The 15,963-nt window shown below is 57.6% G+C and overlaps 1 protein-coding gene across 4 annotated transcripts in view; it reads right to left on the minus strand.

Moving 5' to 3' along the window:
• Positions 1–15,963, minus strand: part of NID2 (nidogen 2) — a 49,121-nt gene that overhangs the window by 17,527 nt on the left and 15,631 nt on the right. For all 4 annotated transcript variants that reach the window (XM_070504365.1, XM_044765638.2, XM_070504363.1 and 1 more), the window contains exons 4-10: positions 13,789–14,507; positions 8,151–8,300; positions 7,502–7,747; positions 6,255–6,455; positions 4,817–5,047; positions 843–986; positions 38–166 (exon numbers count right to left, since the gene is read on the minus strand). In XM_070504365.1, the coding sequence (XP_070360466.1) occupies positions 38–166; positions 843–986; positions 4,817–5,047; positions 6,255–6,455; positions 7,502–7,747; positions 8,151–8,300; positions 13,789–14,507 (1,820 nt within the window). The remainder of the gene's footprint in view (positions 1–37; positions 167–842; positions 987–4,816; positions 5,048–6,254; positions 6,456–7,501; positions 7,748–8,150; positions 8,301–13,788; positions 14,508–15,963) is intronic.

A 15,963-nucleotide genomic window follows, 5' to 3' on the forward strand; every position in this document is an offset into this window, starting at 1 on the left:
CCATGTGGGCCACAACGGGGGAAGCTCGGGCACTTACCACGGCAGGTGTGCCCGTCGTCTGCAAACTCATACCCAGGCCGGCACTCACACCGGTAGCTCCCGGGCAGGTTGACACACATGGCGTTGGGGCCACAGCGGTGGAAGCCAGTCGCACACTCATTTACGTCTAAGAAGAAATGAGAACAGGAAAGTGCCCCTTGGTCAAGGTTCCCACGAGTGGAAGGTCTGAAAACTCGGCGTTTCCCACGACTCGAGGCTTCAACAGACCAGCGGCGGGTGGGCTGGACTGGCGTCGAAACGCAGGCTTTCTCAGCCCCAACATGGCTGCGTGTGCAGAGCATCACACATGAGAAGCACGCATTTCAAGTCACTCAAGTATGAGCCACAGGGAGACAAATTTTGAATAAGCATTCCGAGAATTCTTTAAACATTTAAAAAATAATAAACATTTAAAAGAAAAACACAAACAATTTTTCACTTAAGATGTAAAGAAATTTCCATTGCTGCTTTTTGGGATATAATGTGTTTCTGGAAGAACACAGTGTGTGAAATCTAAAGAAAAACAGAAAATGTACCATTTAGTAAATGTAAGAAATAACGCAGACTTAAAATTACAAAACTTAAGAACCCAAAATATGCAGGAATTGCAATAAATGTCTTTTTTCACAATCCCAGCCCCAAATACCCACCCCAGACCATCCTCTCAAACCAGAATATGCTTTGGTTTTAAAATAATCCTGTTTAGATGAACAGCTGCTAAACTCATTGATCAATGGAGATCACAGAGACGACAGACACTTGTCTCACAAACACGATGCTGGAGGCCCCGAGGAAGACCTCACCTGCACAGCTCCGTCCGTCTCCCTGGTACCCGGGTGCACACTCGCAGCTGTAGTCCACACCTGCCCCCGGGCGGCACCGGGCTGTCATGGCACATGCGTGGCTCCCGTCATAGCAAGGATTCACGGGGGTGGGCTCCGAGTCCCCTGCATGGTGGAGAGGAAATAAAAACAGCACACTCTGGCTGCTGAAAGAGGACAGCGCAGAAGGAAAGAGACGGGGTCCTTGGGACTGACCGTCACCGTCTGTCTGAGGGCCCCTGTGCCCTCACATGTGGATGTCCAGTCCAGGATGGACCGTCTGTGCTGTGGTTTGACTCCAGAGCAGCTGCCTCCGCCTGCCCCACAGACAGCCAGCCTTCTGCTGACAGGTGTGCGTCCAGGGAATGGAAGCATCCGGCACACGGCATCCTTGTATCTTAAAGCACTTCTGCTCCGGCATCTCATGCAACTCTGAGGCTAATTCTGAGGGGCCTGTTATCCCTGCCATTGGTAATTTTCACAAACCAGGAAAGCAAGCGAGAGACACTGGGAAAACTGCCCGAGCTCCAAGCCAGGAAGTGGCACGGCAGGACTCACCCCCCCGAACTTCTGCCTCTAACTTGAGCGATCTCCCACTAAAATTCACTACTTTATAGGTCAAATTTTAATTAACGAGGAGACCTTGCTTTTTAAAGATTTAGGAATGACTTTCGCAGAACTTATTTTTAGGGTCAGCCTTGCCGCAGACCTATCCTCCCATAAGCAGCGATGACTTGACGTCTGAGATCCTGCCTGAGTCTCAGTGTCTCTGAGTCGGCTGGGAAGCGGGTGCCAGGCTGAGTCCCTGATGAACACCCCTGTTTCTGGCAAAGTCCCACCATCGCTTTATGAGCGCACCCCAGTGTGCTCCCGCGGCAGAGCGCCCTATTAATTCCCACGTTACAGCCTGAAAAAAGCAGGGCCGCGGGTTTACCCCTGGTTCCCCTCGATGATGCTGGCTGAAGAGACAAAATCTCTGCCAAGGACCAGGGAACGGTTCCAGTCCTTTAACCCGGTGAACTTAAACACGTCAGCATGAGCCCATCCCCAAACCACGTGGCTCCTTGGGCGTCCTTGGACTCCCTTGCCCTCCCTCCAGGCCTCTTGCAGGCAGACTGGAAGCACATTGCTGGGGTTGGGGGTACAGGCCTCGTTCCCGAGTCAGCCCAGCTCGTGTTCCCATTAAGATCAGCAGGGTCACGTCCTTACGGAGGGCCCTTGTAGACAAAACCCTGACTCCCCTGTTATTATTCTCCATTTTAGGAGAAGATCCTGTACAAATAGGCCTGGCCCCTCCAGCCACAGGGGCAGTGAGCTTCGAAATGTCTTAATTTATAAACATGAGTGCTCAGCCTTCTCGTTAAGGGCTTTCCAGGGTTAGATTCTCACCGAGGCTGCTCCAGCAAAGGCAGGCGAGTCCACACGGACACGAGGGGCTCACACCCTGCCGGGCAGTGAAAGAGGAACACAGCACAGAAGTGGACTTGCCAACTCGATGGGACACTGGCCCAGTGAACTGAGGAGAGCCGTCCATACCTACGTGACACCGACCTAACCAGAGCTCCCGACGGGACTGGCCGCATAACCTGCAGAGCCCAGGGCAACAGAGAACATGGAGCCCCTGGTTCACAGGTGACTCAGTCTCAGGACGACGATGGCAGAGCTCTCCCCAAGCAGAGCCCTCATGAGCACACAGCCCGGCACCGAATTTGGTTTTGACAAACGGCAAACAATAGGATACTGGAGTATGTGAGGAAGCCATTTGGTGTAAATCTAATTCGGCCTGACTTTGTTTTTTCCAAAAGGGCCCGACGTGGCCATTGAGTGTGGATTATATCTGCTTTAAACATTTCCTATGGCAAAAACAAATGCCCTTAAGATAAAGGTGCAACTTCCCCCTACACTGGCATTTCCTTAAGGATAAGCATCTCTCCCGAGGCTAGGAACTGACTGCTGTACTCACCTGTGACCACCCAGCTCACCTGTGACCACCCAGCTCGAGACAACAGACCTGCCACCCTGCTGTGTCCACCGAGACAGCAGACCTCCCTGCTGTGTCCATCAATCACTGTGCCGACAGAGCAGTCTCGCGACTGTTGTAAAAGGGACATTTCAATCCTATGTGAAACATCCTCTTTGGGGGTATATAACCACTCTGTACACCCCACTTCTTTGGAGTACTCCATTCCTTTGTGGAAGGACTCTCCTGGGCTACATGGACCTCATATTTGGCTCAGAATAAGCTCAGCCCAATTTCCATTTATAGATCGGTTACGGATTACTTTCCCTGACAGTTTCCAAAAGCATTACTTTGAGAACACATTTCCAAGGCCATTTAGCTACTCCTTCTCCACGGCTTGTCAGCCTTTCTATTACAGTGAGAAGCAGCACCATCCTTCCTCAGACATCCTCCACTTCAGCCTCGCCCCCTGAAGTGGCTGAGCCTCCACAGAGGATCTAGAACTAATTTACTACTCGTTTGATCAAGAGGAAAGACGGCTTCCTTAAAGGAGCCGTCCATTCCACTCCACCACATGGTGAGCCCTGGAGAGGGAGCGAGAGCGGGAGGCTCCTGGGCCCGCTCGTGACCCCACAGAGGACGGCCGGCCCTGTGCTCCAGCACTGGGGGTGTGGCCCCAACTGCTCCCGAGGGGACTGAACCCAGGAGCCCCAACCAGGGGCCACAGCTGCACGAGCTCCAGCCAGATAACTGCCCTGGAGAAGTGGAGGCTCCGGAGGCTGCCTCACAGGCCCGGGAGGGGAAGAAAAGGATGGTTTACTCTCAGCGTTTTCCTTTGTTGTTTTTCTCCCGTTCAGGGAGAACGAGCAGTCCTGCTGTTCTCTCTAAGGGCGGAGGAAGCAGGGTTAGAACACACGTTCCCTCTTGGAGAACATGTCTGAATCAGGGCAGCCGAGGCGGGGCAGTCCCTGTGGAGACGCCAGGCCCTGCTGGGCTCTGGAACTGGGGCCCCGTCCAGCTGCGACCAGGCCAATTGCTCGTCTGCAGCATGGGGAGAATCCCTCTGTCCACAGGGTGAGGCTGTCGTGGGCCTGAGCGAGGTGACTCACCAGGGCTCTTGGAACAGTGCCTGGCACCGAGCACGCCGCCCTCTGCTATTACTATTACTTCCTGTTGTTACTAACTCAGGTGGAAGGAAAATCATAAAATTCTGGAGGCACATTAGCAGCCTGGGACCTGGCGGCTTGCTGGCTTCCTCCACCCTGTGCTTCCCACCTGGCATCTCCCCCTACGATTCCAGAACCGAGGGGACCCCCGCTGGGCGCTCCTCACTATCCCCCCTTTCTACCACAGGCATCCACGCCCAGCAAAGGGCTGGACATCGAAAGGTGAAGGACGCTCTCCCCATTGTTTCTGCCTAAATCTCTCCTTGAGAAATCGCCAATAACAGTCTTTTCCCTTCATCTGATGTACGTCTTCCTCTAAAACCGACGGACATTTTCATGCCATTAATTCACTTCCTGACAGTCCCAGCTTTGGGTGCCGGGCCTGCGCCCCGACCGAGTTTCCTCACGCAAACCCCCGCCAGCCAGTGGGCGCAGGACTCTCATCCCGAGTCGAGTCCTCCGCCCCAGCCCCGTGGTCTGAAGCGATGCGCACTGGGCCTGGGGGAGGCACCCAGACTGCCTGTCGCCCTGACCCGCGCTGGGCCCGCTCGGCTCACAGGACCCACACGAGCTGTGGGGACACGTGTGGTCTTCCAGGGGACACTACTGCCGGTTTCCAGAATTGAAGCGCCCCTTCACTCCGACACCGTCATCTCCTGTCCCCTGGCTTCCCTCCCTCCGTCCGGCCCCAAGGACGGCCCTGCTTCGCTGGCCCTCACACCAGCCCCTCCCACAGCCCAGTGACCCTTGGTGACCGTGAGACCCAGAAAGGATTGAAGAGAGGAGAGGTCACAGGCAATTTTCACCCAGCAGCAAAAAGGGGGCCGAACCTCCAGCAGGGCCGATGAGGCTGGTCATGGCAAAGCGGAGCACACCCTCGTCCTCGGCGTACCAGGCGAAGACGCGGTCCACGCTCAGCTGCTGCACTGCAGGCGCCGCGCGGGGCCGGGGCGCGTGCCTGCAGGCCTGGAAGGTGATGTTCTGCAGGACGCGGTAGGACCGCGTCTGGTTCACGGCCCCGGCCGCGAGGGCGTAGTCCCTGGAGCTCGCAGAGGTCACGGCTGTAAGGGGCACAGGCAGACGGGTGGGTTTAGCAAGCACTCAGCACTGGGGCTTCCCGAGCGAGCGCAGCTCTCCACTGATTGCTGGAGCACGTCCCCGGGAGGCGCTGACCGACACGAGAAGCCTGTCGTCCTAAGAACCCGCGCCAGCGCACGGGGGAGCAGAAGCGCTGTCATTACCGGGCAGGGGGCTCTGTGGGGGCCGCCTTGTCCCCCGGCCGCGCACACAGGGCCTGCTTCCCTCGGGGCCTCGTTCCCTGGCAGCGCACACGGGGCCCACAGGGCGCGTCAGAGACGCAGGAAGGCCCGCAGCAGAGCTGGAGCTCCAGGCGCCCAGCTCCACTCCCCAGCTACAACCCGCCCATCCTCAGAGGCCACGGCCCCCACACCCTGCGCTTGAGTTTTGGGGAAGGAAGAAGGAAGCATCGTTTCTCTCCATCTCAGTGGGAGTCGGGCCCAGGCTGGTTTTCTGGCCACAGGCTATCCTGTGCACCATCCAGTCGCTGCCGCCCGTTCTCCTGCTGACTTCCAGCTCTGCCGTGGGAGAAGCCAGGGAGAGCAGCGAAGGGAAGGAGGGCAGGGAAGGGAGGGGCCAGAGGGCAGAACTCGAGGCTGGGCCGCCGGCCACCGAGGAGAGGCGGCGCCTCGCACCCGCAGCTTACAGAACATGCCGCCACTCGCACAGAGAGGGTGTCACTGGCCTCTTCTGAGACCAGGAAATAGACTCCTGGAGGAGCGAGCTTCCCTGAGCGATCTAGACGGCAAATTGGGGTATGGATTCCTGCCTCCCAACCCCGGAATAGCGTTAGTGTCACAAGGGTGGGCAGCTCCTTGCTCTGTGATTTCACAGCAGCAGAAACGGCGACAGGACAAGTACGAATTCCAGTGACGGATATTTTTCCAAGGCCCGAGAGCAGGGTGGTTAAAACTATCATTATGCCATCACTGCCCACGCCAGACAAGGCCTTGCTGATGACGCTATTATTATTTGTGCGTCCCGGGCAGGGAGCCTGAGGTTCCCGTGAAGGGCACGGGCACTCTGTTCACTTCACGGTGTATTCAATAACAACGGTAATAATAAAAACGACGGTGAGCCCCCTTCACGTGCCACGTGAGTCTAGGACGTTCCTCTAGTCACTCACTTGACCCTCCCCCCCAGCGGGCAGGCTGGTTTCCCCCCGGATCTCGTGAGAACTGGCCTCCACACCTGAGTCCGCGTAGTGGTAAAGCTCCTTGTAGGGCGCGACGTGCACTGTGAGGTTCGCGGGGATGGAGGGCGCCTGGCCTCGGATGTGGGTCCTGATGCTCAGGTAGTTCTCGGGGTCCAGCCCCTCCGCCGTCTGAGTAACGAGGAGCCGCTCCCCACCCGGGTGGAACGTCACTTCCATGTCGTGGGTGAAGGCAGCGCCTGGAGGGAGGAATCGGGGCACGAAGAGGTGGGCGCCTCCCCGGGGACCGACGGACCGCAGCGCCGCTCCCCTCCCGGGTCTCCTGCGGTGGAGCCGACCCCAGACCAGGTGTATCAGCTGCTGCTCCGGCCACCCAGACTTCTATGGGGCGCGGTTTCATCCGCCACCTCCCCACCACTTCTCCGTGCAGGAGCTCACCTTTTGTGAGAAATAAACTCCTGGAAGCATCGCTGACTTTCTCTTTCTAAGGCTGCCAGACTTGAAAGAACAAAATCCCAGGAGGCCCTCTTGCATTTCCATTTCAGATCAATAACGGATATATTTTCAGTGTAAGTATGTCCCGTGCAGTATCCGGGACCCACCAATGCTAAGTTGTTCATTGTCTACCTGAAGTTCAAACATACTGGGCGCACTGTGTGTTATCTACTTCTGACTCCAGCTTTATTCAAACCTAACTAAAAGCAAGACCCGGCACAGCTGGAGGTGGGGGACGGACGTCTCCAGGAGTGTGTGTGCAGTGAGAGGACCCCGTTAGGAGACAAGCCTTCTCAGGGGGGAAGCCAGAAGGCGTCCCCCACTTGCTATGAAGGGTGGTCCTTAGACAGCACTGGCAGCTCCTGGGAGCTCGTCAGGGAAACAGCCAGGGACCGGCCCAGCATCCTGAGCCAAAATCGCACTTTCTCAAGGGCTGGAGCTGCTGAAGTGCTGTCTGTACCATCGGAGGCCAGAGTTGGGGGGGGGTGCCCCTGCCCCGTGGAGTCCTTGGAACCCTACCAGCACATCCCCCACTAGACAGACGTGTGCACAACACTCAGAGTCTGACAAACCAGCTTCAACCAGCTGGGCTGAGACACGAATGCTCCAGATGGAGTCGTCCTTTCCCAGAACCACCTGGAGAACAGTTAGCAGAAACCACTGTCTTTCAAACACCGTCCCGCGAAGCCAAACCATCCCAGCCACCTCCAGACAGAAAACCCCATGTGTGGCCCTGGGTGCTGGACAGGCGAATCCGCTCTCACTGAATGAAGACCCAGAGCCTACTCACCTGTGAGGCTGAAGCCATTGGTCCAGCCTGGCTTTTCCAAAGCAAACAGCCAGCCAAACAGCCCTCCGATGGGCGTGAGAGGGAGGAGGGCGTGGGCCGCGGGCTGCGGGATGTGGCTGATGGCCATGTAGGCTCTGCCGTCGTTGCTCACGATGTAAGCGTGCAGGTCCACGTCTGTGAAGTGCACGGGCGTGGGGCCCACGCGGAGGTGGCCGCTCACTTTCCCATTGACGCGATGAGGGGCCCCTGAAAGACAGCAAGGCAGTCAACCCGGACGTCCTCCCACTAGGGCCAGGCATGGACGAAGCTCCGGGGGCAACTCCCAAGGCTCCACCTTTGCCGTTTTCACGATTCCCTGACTAACCAACCAACCATCCAAGTACGAAACAGACCCGTCTTCGTCTCCCTTCTCCCTCCCGCCCACTTTGACTCAATGAGCTGGCGAGGGGAGGAAACCTTCCTGGTTAACCTTCAGACTGGTAAGTCAGCCCCAACACGCGCATTCCTCAGACATCCGTGGGGCCCTGCAGGCAGCTAGAGCTTCGGCTCAAAGAGTGGAGACGCAGGGTCCACAGGCACAGACCCCAGAGCCTGCTGGAAGCCACAGCCGCAGCAAGACCCCGGAGCAGCCGGGCGCCACGCCACTCACCTTCCGGCAGACACTGCTGCCCATTTCCGTAGAACCGGGACTGGCAGTGGCAGCAGAAGCCGGTGGCGTAGTCGGTGCAGAAGGCGTGCCGGGAGCACCGCCCGTGGTTATGCTCGCAGGTCTCCTTGCCGGCGGCATTGTAGGTGAAGACTGGAAAGAGAAACAGCTGCGTCAGAGGCCGCGGCGGCCCAGCGTCATGGCTGCCGCCTCCCGGGACGCGTCTGCACCACACAGCCGCGAGGTCGCAGTAAACACACGGGCTCCGTGTCTACGAGGCGGAAATAACATTCAACCCAGGGACTGACTTGCTTTGTCTCCTGGCATGAAGGATGGCTGCCAGCTCCTGGCCGCTCTTGCGGCAAAGCTGGTGAGCAAGGATGAGCGGCCCCTCTGGGGACGAGGCCATGCTGAGGCCACCCAGGAGGCTGTTGGCCAAGCTGTCCCACTGCTGTCTCGTGGGTCACAAAGGCCACAGAGCAGCAACCTTACGTGGCTCAATCTGACAGTAAGGATTTCCTGAGAGGAAACCAGGGGCTAACAAATGGGGTCCACGTCTGACCACCCCTCCCTTCTCTCAGGTGGCCTCGAAGTGGAAGACAAGAACCTCGTCTCACACCCAGGAAGGTTCTTCTGAGAGAAGGGCACGCATGCATGCACACACACACGCACACTCACACCCTTCACGCTCTGGGCCTTTGCCAGGCCCCTCGTCCTGGGTGTGACACAGGGGCGTCCCCACAGCAGTGGGAGCCTGGCCGGTCACAGCTCCTCTGGAAGCCACGGTGTAAATGCATACTCCCCTAGTGGCTTCTTCAGCTCCCACTTACTCTGCCCATTACAAGAAGAAAGAGGGCCACCTGGGCTACCAAGACACAAAGGACCTGGAGCAGGTGCCATCGTCCCTAATGGAAATGGCCAAGGGGCCAGGGGCTGATAGACAAGAGAGGGCTCTGTCCCGACGATGGGGACGAAGCCAGTCCCAAGCACGGCCACTAGGAGGCAGAGGGGTTGTGCACACGTCCCCCAACATCCCCAGAGCCTGACAGCAAGGAGGATTCCAGCTCCAGAGCCGGACTCTGATGCTGCCGGGAGGTGCCAGCTCCTGAGGCAGACAGATGCCCTATCTCAGGAAAACCCGGTGGTGGCTGTGTTCCAGGTCCAGGTCTGAAAAGCAGGAAACCAGCAGGGAAGGAACAAATTAAAGATGTAAAGCTCGAGGCTTATGCGTGTTCCAGGGCAGAAGAGAAACGACGATGGAAGGAAGACGTGCACCGTGTAAGTAACGATGTAGCTGGAGGAGGAACTTGTAGCGGCAATAAAAACATAAGAAGTTACCACTCCAATAGGCTTCACAGACGGATACTACTCTAGGGACTCTGCACGAGAGCAGGACTGTGTCTGTCCTGCTTTGCAGACAAACAAGCTAAGGCACAGACAGAAGGGACTCTCCTGAGGTCACACGGGCAGCAGGTGGCGGAGCTGGGATTGGAACCCAGGAAGTCCACCTGCGATTATGCCACGGTGCAGTCCAGGCGCGTCTACCACGGGAGCAGGTTAGGGTCTGATCTGGTTTCGGGTTAATCAGCAAGCAGGGTTGAGCCACACTTCACAGATCAGGCTCGATGCTGGGGGATGGTGGGGAGTCCCCAGTGGTGTCACGGCTGGAAAAGACCCATGAGGAGGCGGCGGTGGCAGCAGCACTAACTCTTGGACAGAACTGGGAGCGGCTGGCAGATCCCGAGAAGTGGCAGGCCGAGGGGCTGGTGGGCGGACCGTCCGGCTCGAGTGGAACGTCTGGCTGGGCACTGGGAGGAAGAAGTCAGCGCCTAGGCATTCAGGGTGGGGCCTTGACTGTGGTGGAGAAACTCCAGTTGACAAAGAGAAAATCAGGCACGAACTGAATGTTATTTAAAACAAGACAGTGACAGAAAACTCAAGCCAGAAAAAGGCTATGGATAATGATAAAAATATTCAGATGCTGCTGGGAGGAAAACTACGTCGCTGTCTGCCATGGATTTCAGAATGAGACAAAGCTCAGTTTAAGCAAAAGGAGCTCGGGTGTATCAGTCTCAGGTCCTCCAGCTTATACGTCACACTGGGCACGAAGAAGCTGCACCTGGAGGGACCAGCACACCAGAGGTTCCTCAGAGCATTAGCCCAGTCAGGACGCTCCTTCAGACCCACGGGACTGTGGGTGCAGAGGGTCCCAAGATCCAGGATACGGCTTGCAGCCTCGGATGCGCTGTGTCTGCCTCCAGGATCAGGCGACACCCTTCTCACACTCCACGGAAGGAACCATGTGCTTCTTGATGTCCTCTGAGCACCCAGGCGAGCTGATGCAGGTCCGAGGAGAGTCATTCTCAGGAAATTCAAGTAAAAATAAAACAGAGTTCCAAATACCGTTCTCCCAAATTAGAGCAACGATGGGTTTGCATTCCCCACATCTGTTATTTTGTGAAGACGTTCTCCAGCCCGATTCCTGTTCCGAGTGGATTAGGAGATGCACAGGGATGGGCTGAGGAAGCCCACAGACGTGGAGGGTCAGGTGAATGAGCTCAGCGGCTGGGCCAGGAGGCCCGGTTTCCCATGGCCGCAGCCGCCATGCCGGAGTCCGCCACGCAGATGGCATTTTTTCCCAAATTACAGTCAGTGCCTGCGAAAGGCTTTCATGAGGCTGAAACCGTAATTGTGGCGGTTAAATTAGGTTCTGGTACACTGGCCGGGGGCCTCTAAACAGTCCGGGTGGAATGCTGCATTCTCAGGATGGAGCTCTCTGGCCCAGAACACATGCCCGGCCCTGCATGAACCACGCGCCCTGCAGCCGTCCCCATGGCCAGAGCAGGGCTGGAGGCCACAGGGACGCCCCTCCTCGGGCCACATTCCCTGCTGCCGGCCATCTGGGGAGGCAGGAGGCCCACAGCCGAGGTGAGCCTGCGGGTCCACACAGCAGGCGTCCCTCCCATTTCCAGTCGTCATGCAGACCGGGGCTCAATGAAGCTCATTGCGGCACCACCTCACCAGGTCTAACAATACCCAGGACCCTGCAGGTCAACCCCATCCCACTGCCCATGACACACGGTCCCCACCATGGCCCTGGCCGCCCGCCCTCCATCTCCACATCCACTCTTGCCCCTCCTCCTCCCCTCTGAACTCAGGGTCCGACCCCAGGCCTGGCTGGAGCCCTCGTCCTTCACACAGGCTCCCTGACCGCAACGACACCTGGGGCCCGGCTGTGTCCCCTGATGGCGGCGACAACCCTCCCTGTGGCCCTGGTTGCCCACTCAGACGTCGCTCCTCAGCCTCCCCCATCACGTGGGAAAAACTCCAGCCAGCATCCCCGCGGGCACTCACACGCGTGGCAAGGAGGCCCAGGGGCCAGGCGGGAGCAGGTCGGCGCTGCATACCCGCTTCCCGCCCGTTCTGTGGGCTCTGGAAACAGAAGGTGAGGCCAGAACCTGGTGGGGCTGGATGTTCCTGCCACCATGGACATGACTGGAGAGAATCCGGGCTTCTCCCCAAAAGGAACGTCTGTGACGGATCCCGGAGAAAAAGACGGAAATGAGAGGAGGAGAGAGCGGGGCCGGTAAGCCTCATTTCTTGGTTCAACAAGATGAGCACGAAGCTCAAGGGGGAACCAGATGCAGGAGCCGCAGTCAGAATCCCAGCGCGGACAAGGCCGATGCTCCTCCATCTCACGGCCCAGGAAACGCCCGTGCCGCGGCCCACACCGCAGAGCAGAGCTGGGACCGAGCGCCAGTCCATGCCCGTCTGGGTCAACAGGAGCCGCACAGCTGAGGCCCTGTCCCAGAGGCTTCCCCAAGGGCCCGCCTTCCCTGATGGGGCCCACGTTGGGTTGGAAAACATAGAGCTCGCTCACGAGAAAATCCAGCCCTGAACAACAGTGCAGTTCCAGCCTTCCCGACGCCAGGGGACACGGGCTCGCGCACCTGCTGCCGTGGCCGCGGCTGCCTCCTCTCCCAGGTTCAGAAGCTTGGAGGTGGATTTTCCTTCTGAACGGCTGAGGTAACTGGCTTTTCCACATGCATCTGCCATTTCCAGGAGGTCAGCTATAGACGCCCCCAACGGCTGATCAATACCCGGTTCAGCCCCGGGCGGGCACACTGCACCTCCATCCTCTGGCCAGGTCGCAGCCCTCCTCCACGGCCGCAGGCGCTCGGCCTCCAGAGCCGGCGGGGGCGGGGTGGGGGGGGCCGTGCAGCCCTCCAACAGCGGACCCCTCAATAGTCGCTCCGTGATCCGCTTTTCAATATTCCAAGCTCTTCCGAGGGTGGGAGGTCTCAACCCACCGATGAAAAGACCATTTAGGACACATCTCCACCCCAAACCTCTCTGCTCAAAGTCGTCGATACATGGCTCTGAATTCTCTTCAGATACATAGAACTTGTGCGAAAATTCAGGACACCGAGGGTCAGAGTCTGAAGGCTTCCCGTGAAATCACATCTTCACCTTGACGGGATGCGGCCCGAGGCACGAGGACCCCACATGCCCATTCTTCACCTCCACGCCTTAAATCTTCTGTAATTAGTAGCAGCTGCCACCCGCTATTAAGAACCAGCTAGTGCAGACACTGACTAAGAAATTCACTAACGCATTAATCCTCCCAACAAATTCAGGAGAAGTCGAGGCCTAGGGTGACCTCGGAGGCCTGGGACCCCCGTGAGCGTGGCGGCTGGGTTCAGACCTGCGTCTGCCCGCGCGCCTTCTTGTTGTGACTCAAGCCCCCTCCGTCACAAAGCAGTGTCTTGCGTCCTGGAAGAGGCCGTTCTCCGAGCAGCTCCCACAGGTCAGCCCCTTGGAGGGACCCGGTGGCCACAAAAGCGATGGGAAACGGAAAAGGTGAAACCCAGGAGGCCCCGAGGAAAGCTTTCACCTCTGCCCCCCTCCTCCTGTTAGGGGTCAGACAAGCAACCCTGGGCGGACAGCAGGAAGGTGTGGTCATGCGCTGACACCGACTGGGAGCAAGGAGCTGCGCGACAAGTCTTGTGGGGACGGAAGGTGACGGCTCTGAGTCCTATGAATTTGCCACCAGCCTCCTCCGGCCTCCGCGGCACTTCTCTCTGGTCGCTCGCGCTGATGACGGTGAGTCCTGAACCGAGAGCCTGGCCCCAGGGCGGCCAGGGAGGGAGTCCCAGCCGCACAGCCAGGAACTGGAAGCAACAGGACACGGATCCCCCTCTGCACACCACCAGGGGGTATGAGGGTCGTCGTCCGTCTCAGCATGAGAGTCGGGAACGGCTATCTGACCAGCATAACCAGCCAGTCAGCCAGGACCTCCAGCCTCACAGGCACAGGCAGCCCCCAAGCTGGGGCCGGGCCTTGCTGGACCCTTGAGATGCCCCATCTCCCTCGAGGGCACAGCTGCACCCGCAGCCCATGCTCCCCGCCCCTGCATGAGGCCCATTTAAAAAAAACATTATTAATGGTCAAGAGATTCCAAACAGAATTCTCCTGCCAAGATTATCTGGCAAAGGAGACACTGTCTTCTGAAACGCAGTTTAAAAGTCAGCTCCAGGCTTCTTTCCACCAACCTTTCGCCCCCTCACTTGAGAAAATGTCCCTGCCCTGCTAACTGGCCTTTTTAAAACGAAACCTCAGACCCATTTCCTGACCCACTTACCCTCGGTGTTGGAGCCGATGTCATCTTCCACCCCCACCACTTGCCTCCCGTGGCCCAGGGGCGGGTGGTGGTCCAGCACGGGCCGATGTGGGGGGACATCCAGTCCTGAAGGTGGGGTCCCTGCAGCTGGTTGGGGCTGGAGGCTTCTGGTCTCAGGATGGGGAGCGGGGCCTTCCCGGGGAGGAGCGGGCGGGTGTCCTTCCGTCCCTGGTGGAGCCAGGCCTCCCGTCTCCAGCTGTTCAGAGGACTCCGTGGGGCCTTTTGCACCTGAGGCATCTGTCTCCCCCACAGGTCTCCTCTCTTCGGTTTGGGGGTCCAGGGTGGCAGACTCTGTGGCAGAGTAGAAGGGCCCACCGCTGGGTGTGGGATGTGGCAAGGGGGAGGCCAGGTCGGAATCCAGGGGAGACCCCCCACCTCCTAAAGGCCCTGGGTCGGCTTCCACGTGGAGGGGAACGTCCACACTGCTGTGGCCTTTCGCTGCCTCTTCTGGGTCGCCCGGCGGGTATTCGACTTCCTCCTCGTTTCCATCGTAATAATCCAGGTCGTCCTCTGCATCGTCGCCCTCCAGGGCTGCAACGTGGCTGAAGGGCTGTCCTGGGGGTGCTGGAGTCTGGGCTGCGGAGAGGCCTCCCCCAGCCGCTGCCGGCCTGACGTTGTCCAGCGGGGAGGTGCTGCCAATGTGGAAGGCCCACACGCCAGGGACCCCCAGGTTGCTGTGTCTAAAGAGAGAGAAGCAGAGCGTTGTAAGGAGTCTTGTCACAAAGGCGAGCAACATAGGTGACAAGGGACAGACCGTCGGGATCAGGCTCAGGTTTCACTGGAGTGAAAACCAAATTAGGTGAGACCCACACGTGGCTGAATTTTGATGTGAACTACCCCTCATTCACCCTTCAGGGTCAGAGGCCAGAGCAAGTCAGAAACCTGCTACACAGGCCACATCGAACCCCAAATCTGGCTGTTTGAAAACAAACAAGCAATGTGGGGACATCTTATCCGTCCTCTACTTTTAGCACAATCGAGAAAACATACACTAAAGATTTCTGCCGAAGTCTTAAATAATGATGCCTGCAAGCTCCTGAGGGTCAGTTATATGCCACGTGCCCATCAGGACGATCACGCCCGATTTCACAAAAGGGCTCAGAGAGGTTACCAATTCTCTCAAGGCCACACAGCCCACAGCGGGCAGAGCTCGCACCTGAACTTAGCCCGTGCCGCCCGTGTCCACGTTACATTATGTCAGACAAATGGCACCCTGCAGTCAGTGCACGCCTGAATCACCACTTCTCATCGAACGTCATGTGGATGAATCAATTAACTAATGCACAGAGAACGCTGAGTCAACGTAAAAAATTCAAAGAAATAGAAACGCCCAATCCTGAAGAAGTGTTGAGCAAATGCAGAAGAAAGTTAAGGGGAAAATAAGAAAGCTGTTTCACCAAAATGCCACAGTTCGCAGGTGACAGGTGTTCAGAAACATCTGGAAACAGCTCAATTTCTCCACTAGAAAAGAACACAGACCCCGTCTGGTGCTCCAGATACCCCAGGGACCCACCATTTCAGAGTCAGCAACACGTAAGCTTTGTGAAACTAAGGACAAACTTGAACAAACAGGTCTGGCTGGCCCGACGGCACCAGTTTGCGTGTCCCTCTGCCGTGTGTACAAGATGTCGGGCTCCGGGTCTCCCAGCCCGGGGATTTCCACAAACGTCGGTCAGTGAGGAAGAGGGGATGACCAGTACGGTGGTCAGAATTCACTGAGTCATACAGAGACAGAGACTCCACTCAGTGGGCGGGCAGCTGTCACACCCACGTGAACTCCGACAGCAGTGATGTTTTTCAGTGCGATTCCGAGAACGTCGCCCCCTCAGAGTCCCTCTCCCCTACTCTGTGTGGTGTTGTAATTAACTGAGGAAACCGGAGTCGAGATGGCCGGCTGTGATCCCCTGTGCAACGTGCTGCACAGCCTGGCAAGTCCTGAGAATTGACCGTGGTGCTTCTCCCCATGAAAGTCAGGAACGCCCTGACGGCGAGAGAATCCTGCAGGTCTGAGGACGCTGACTTTATCATCCATCAGAGGCGGTGCAGCTGCGAAGTTTCTTCTTGATGTTAGAAAGAGAAAACTATAACAGCTTCACAGAGTAGGAAAATACAAATTATGGCAGATGAAAGCTAAAT

Source organism: Equus asinus, chromosome 2 (assembly GCF_041296235.1).
Source record: "Equus asinus isolate D_3611 breed Donkey chromosome 2, EquAss-T2T_v2, whole genome shotgun sequence".
Classification (NCBI taxonomy): Eukaryota; Metazoa; Chordata; class Mammalia; order Perissodactyla; family Equidae; genus Equus; species Equus asinus.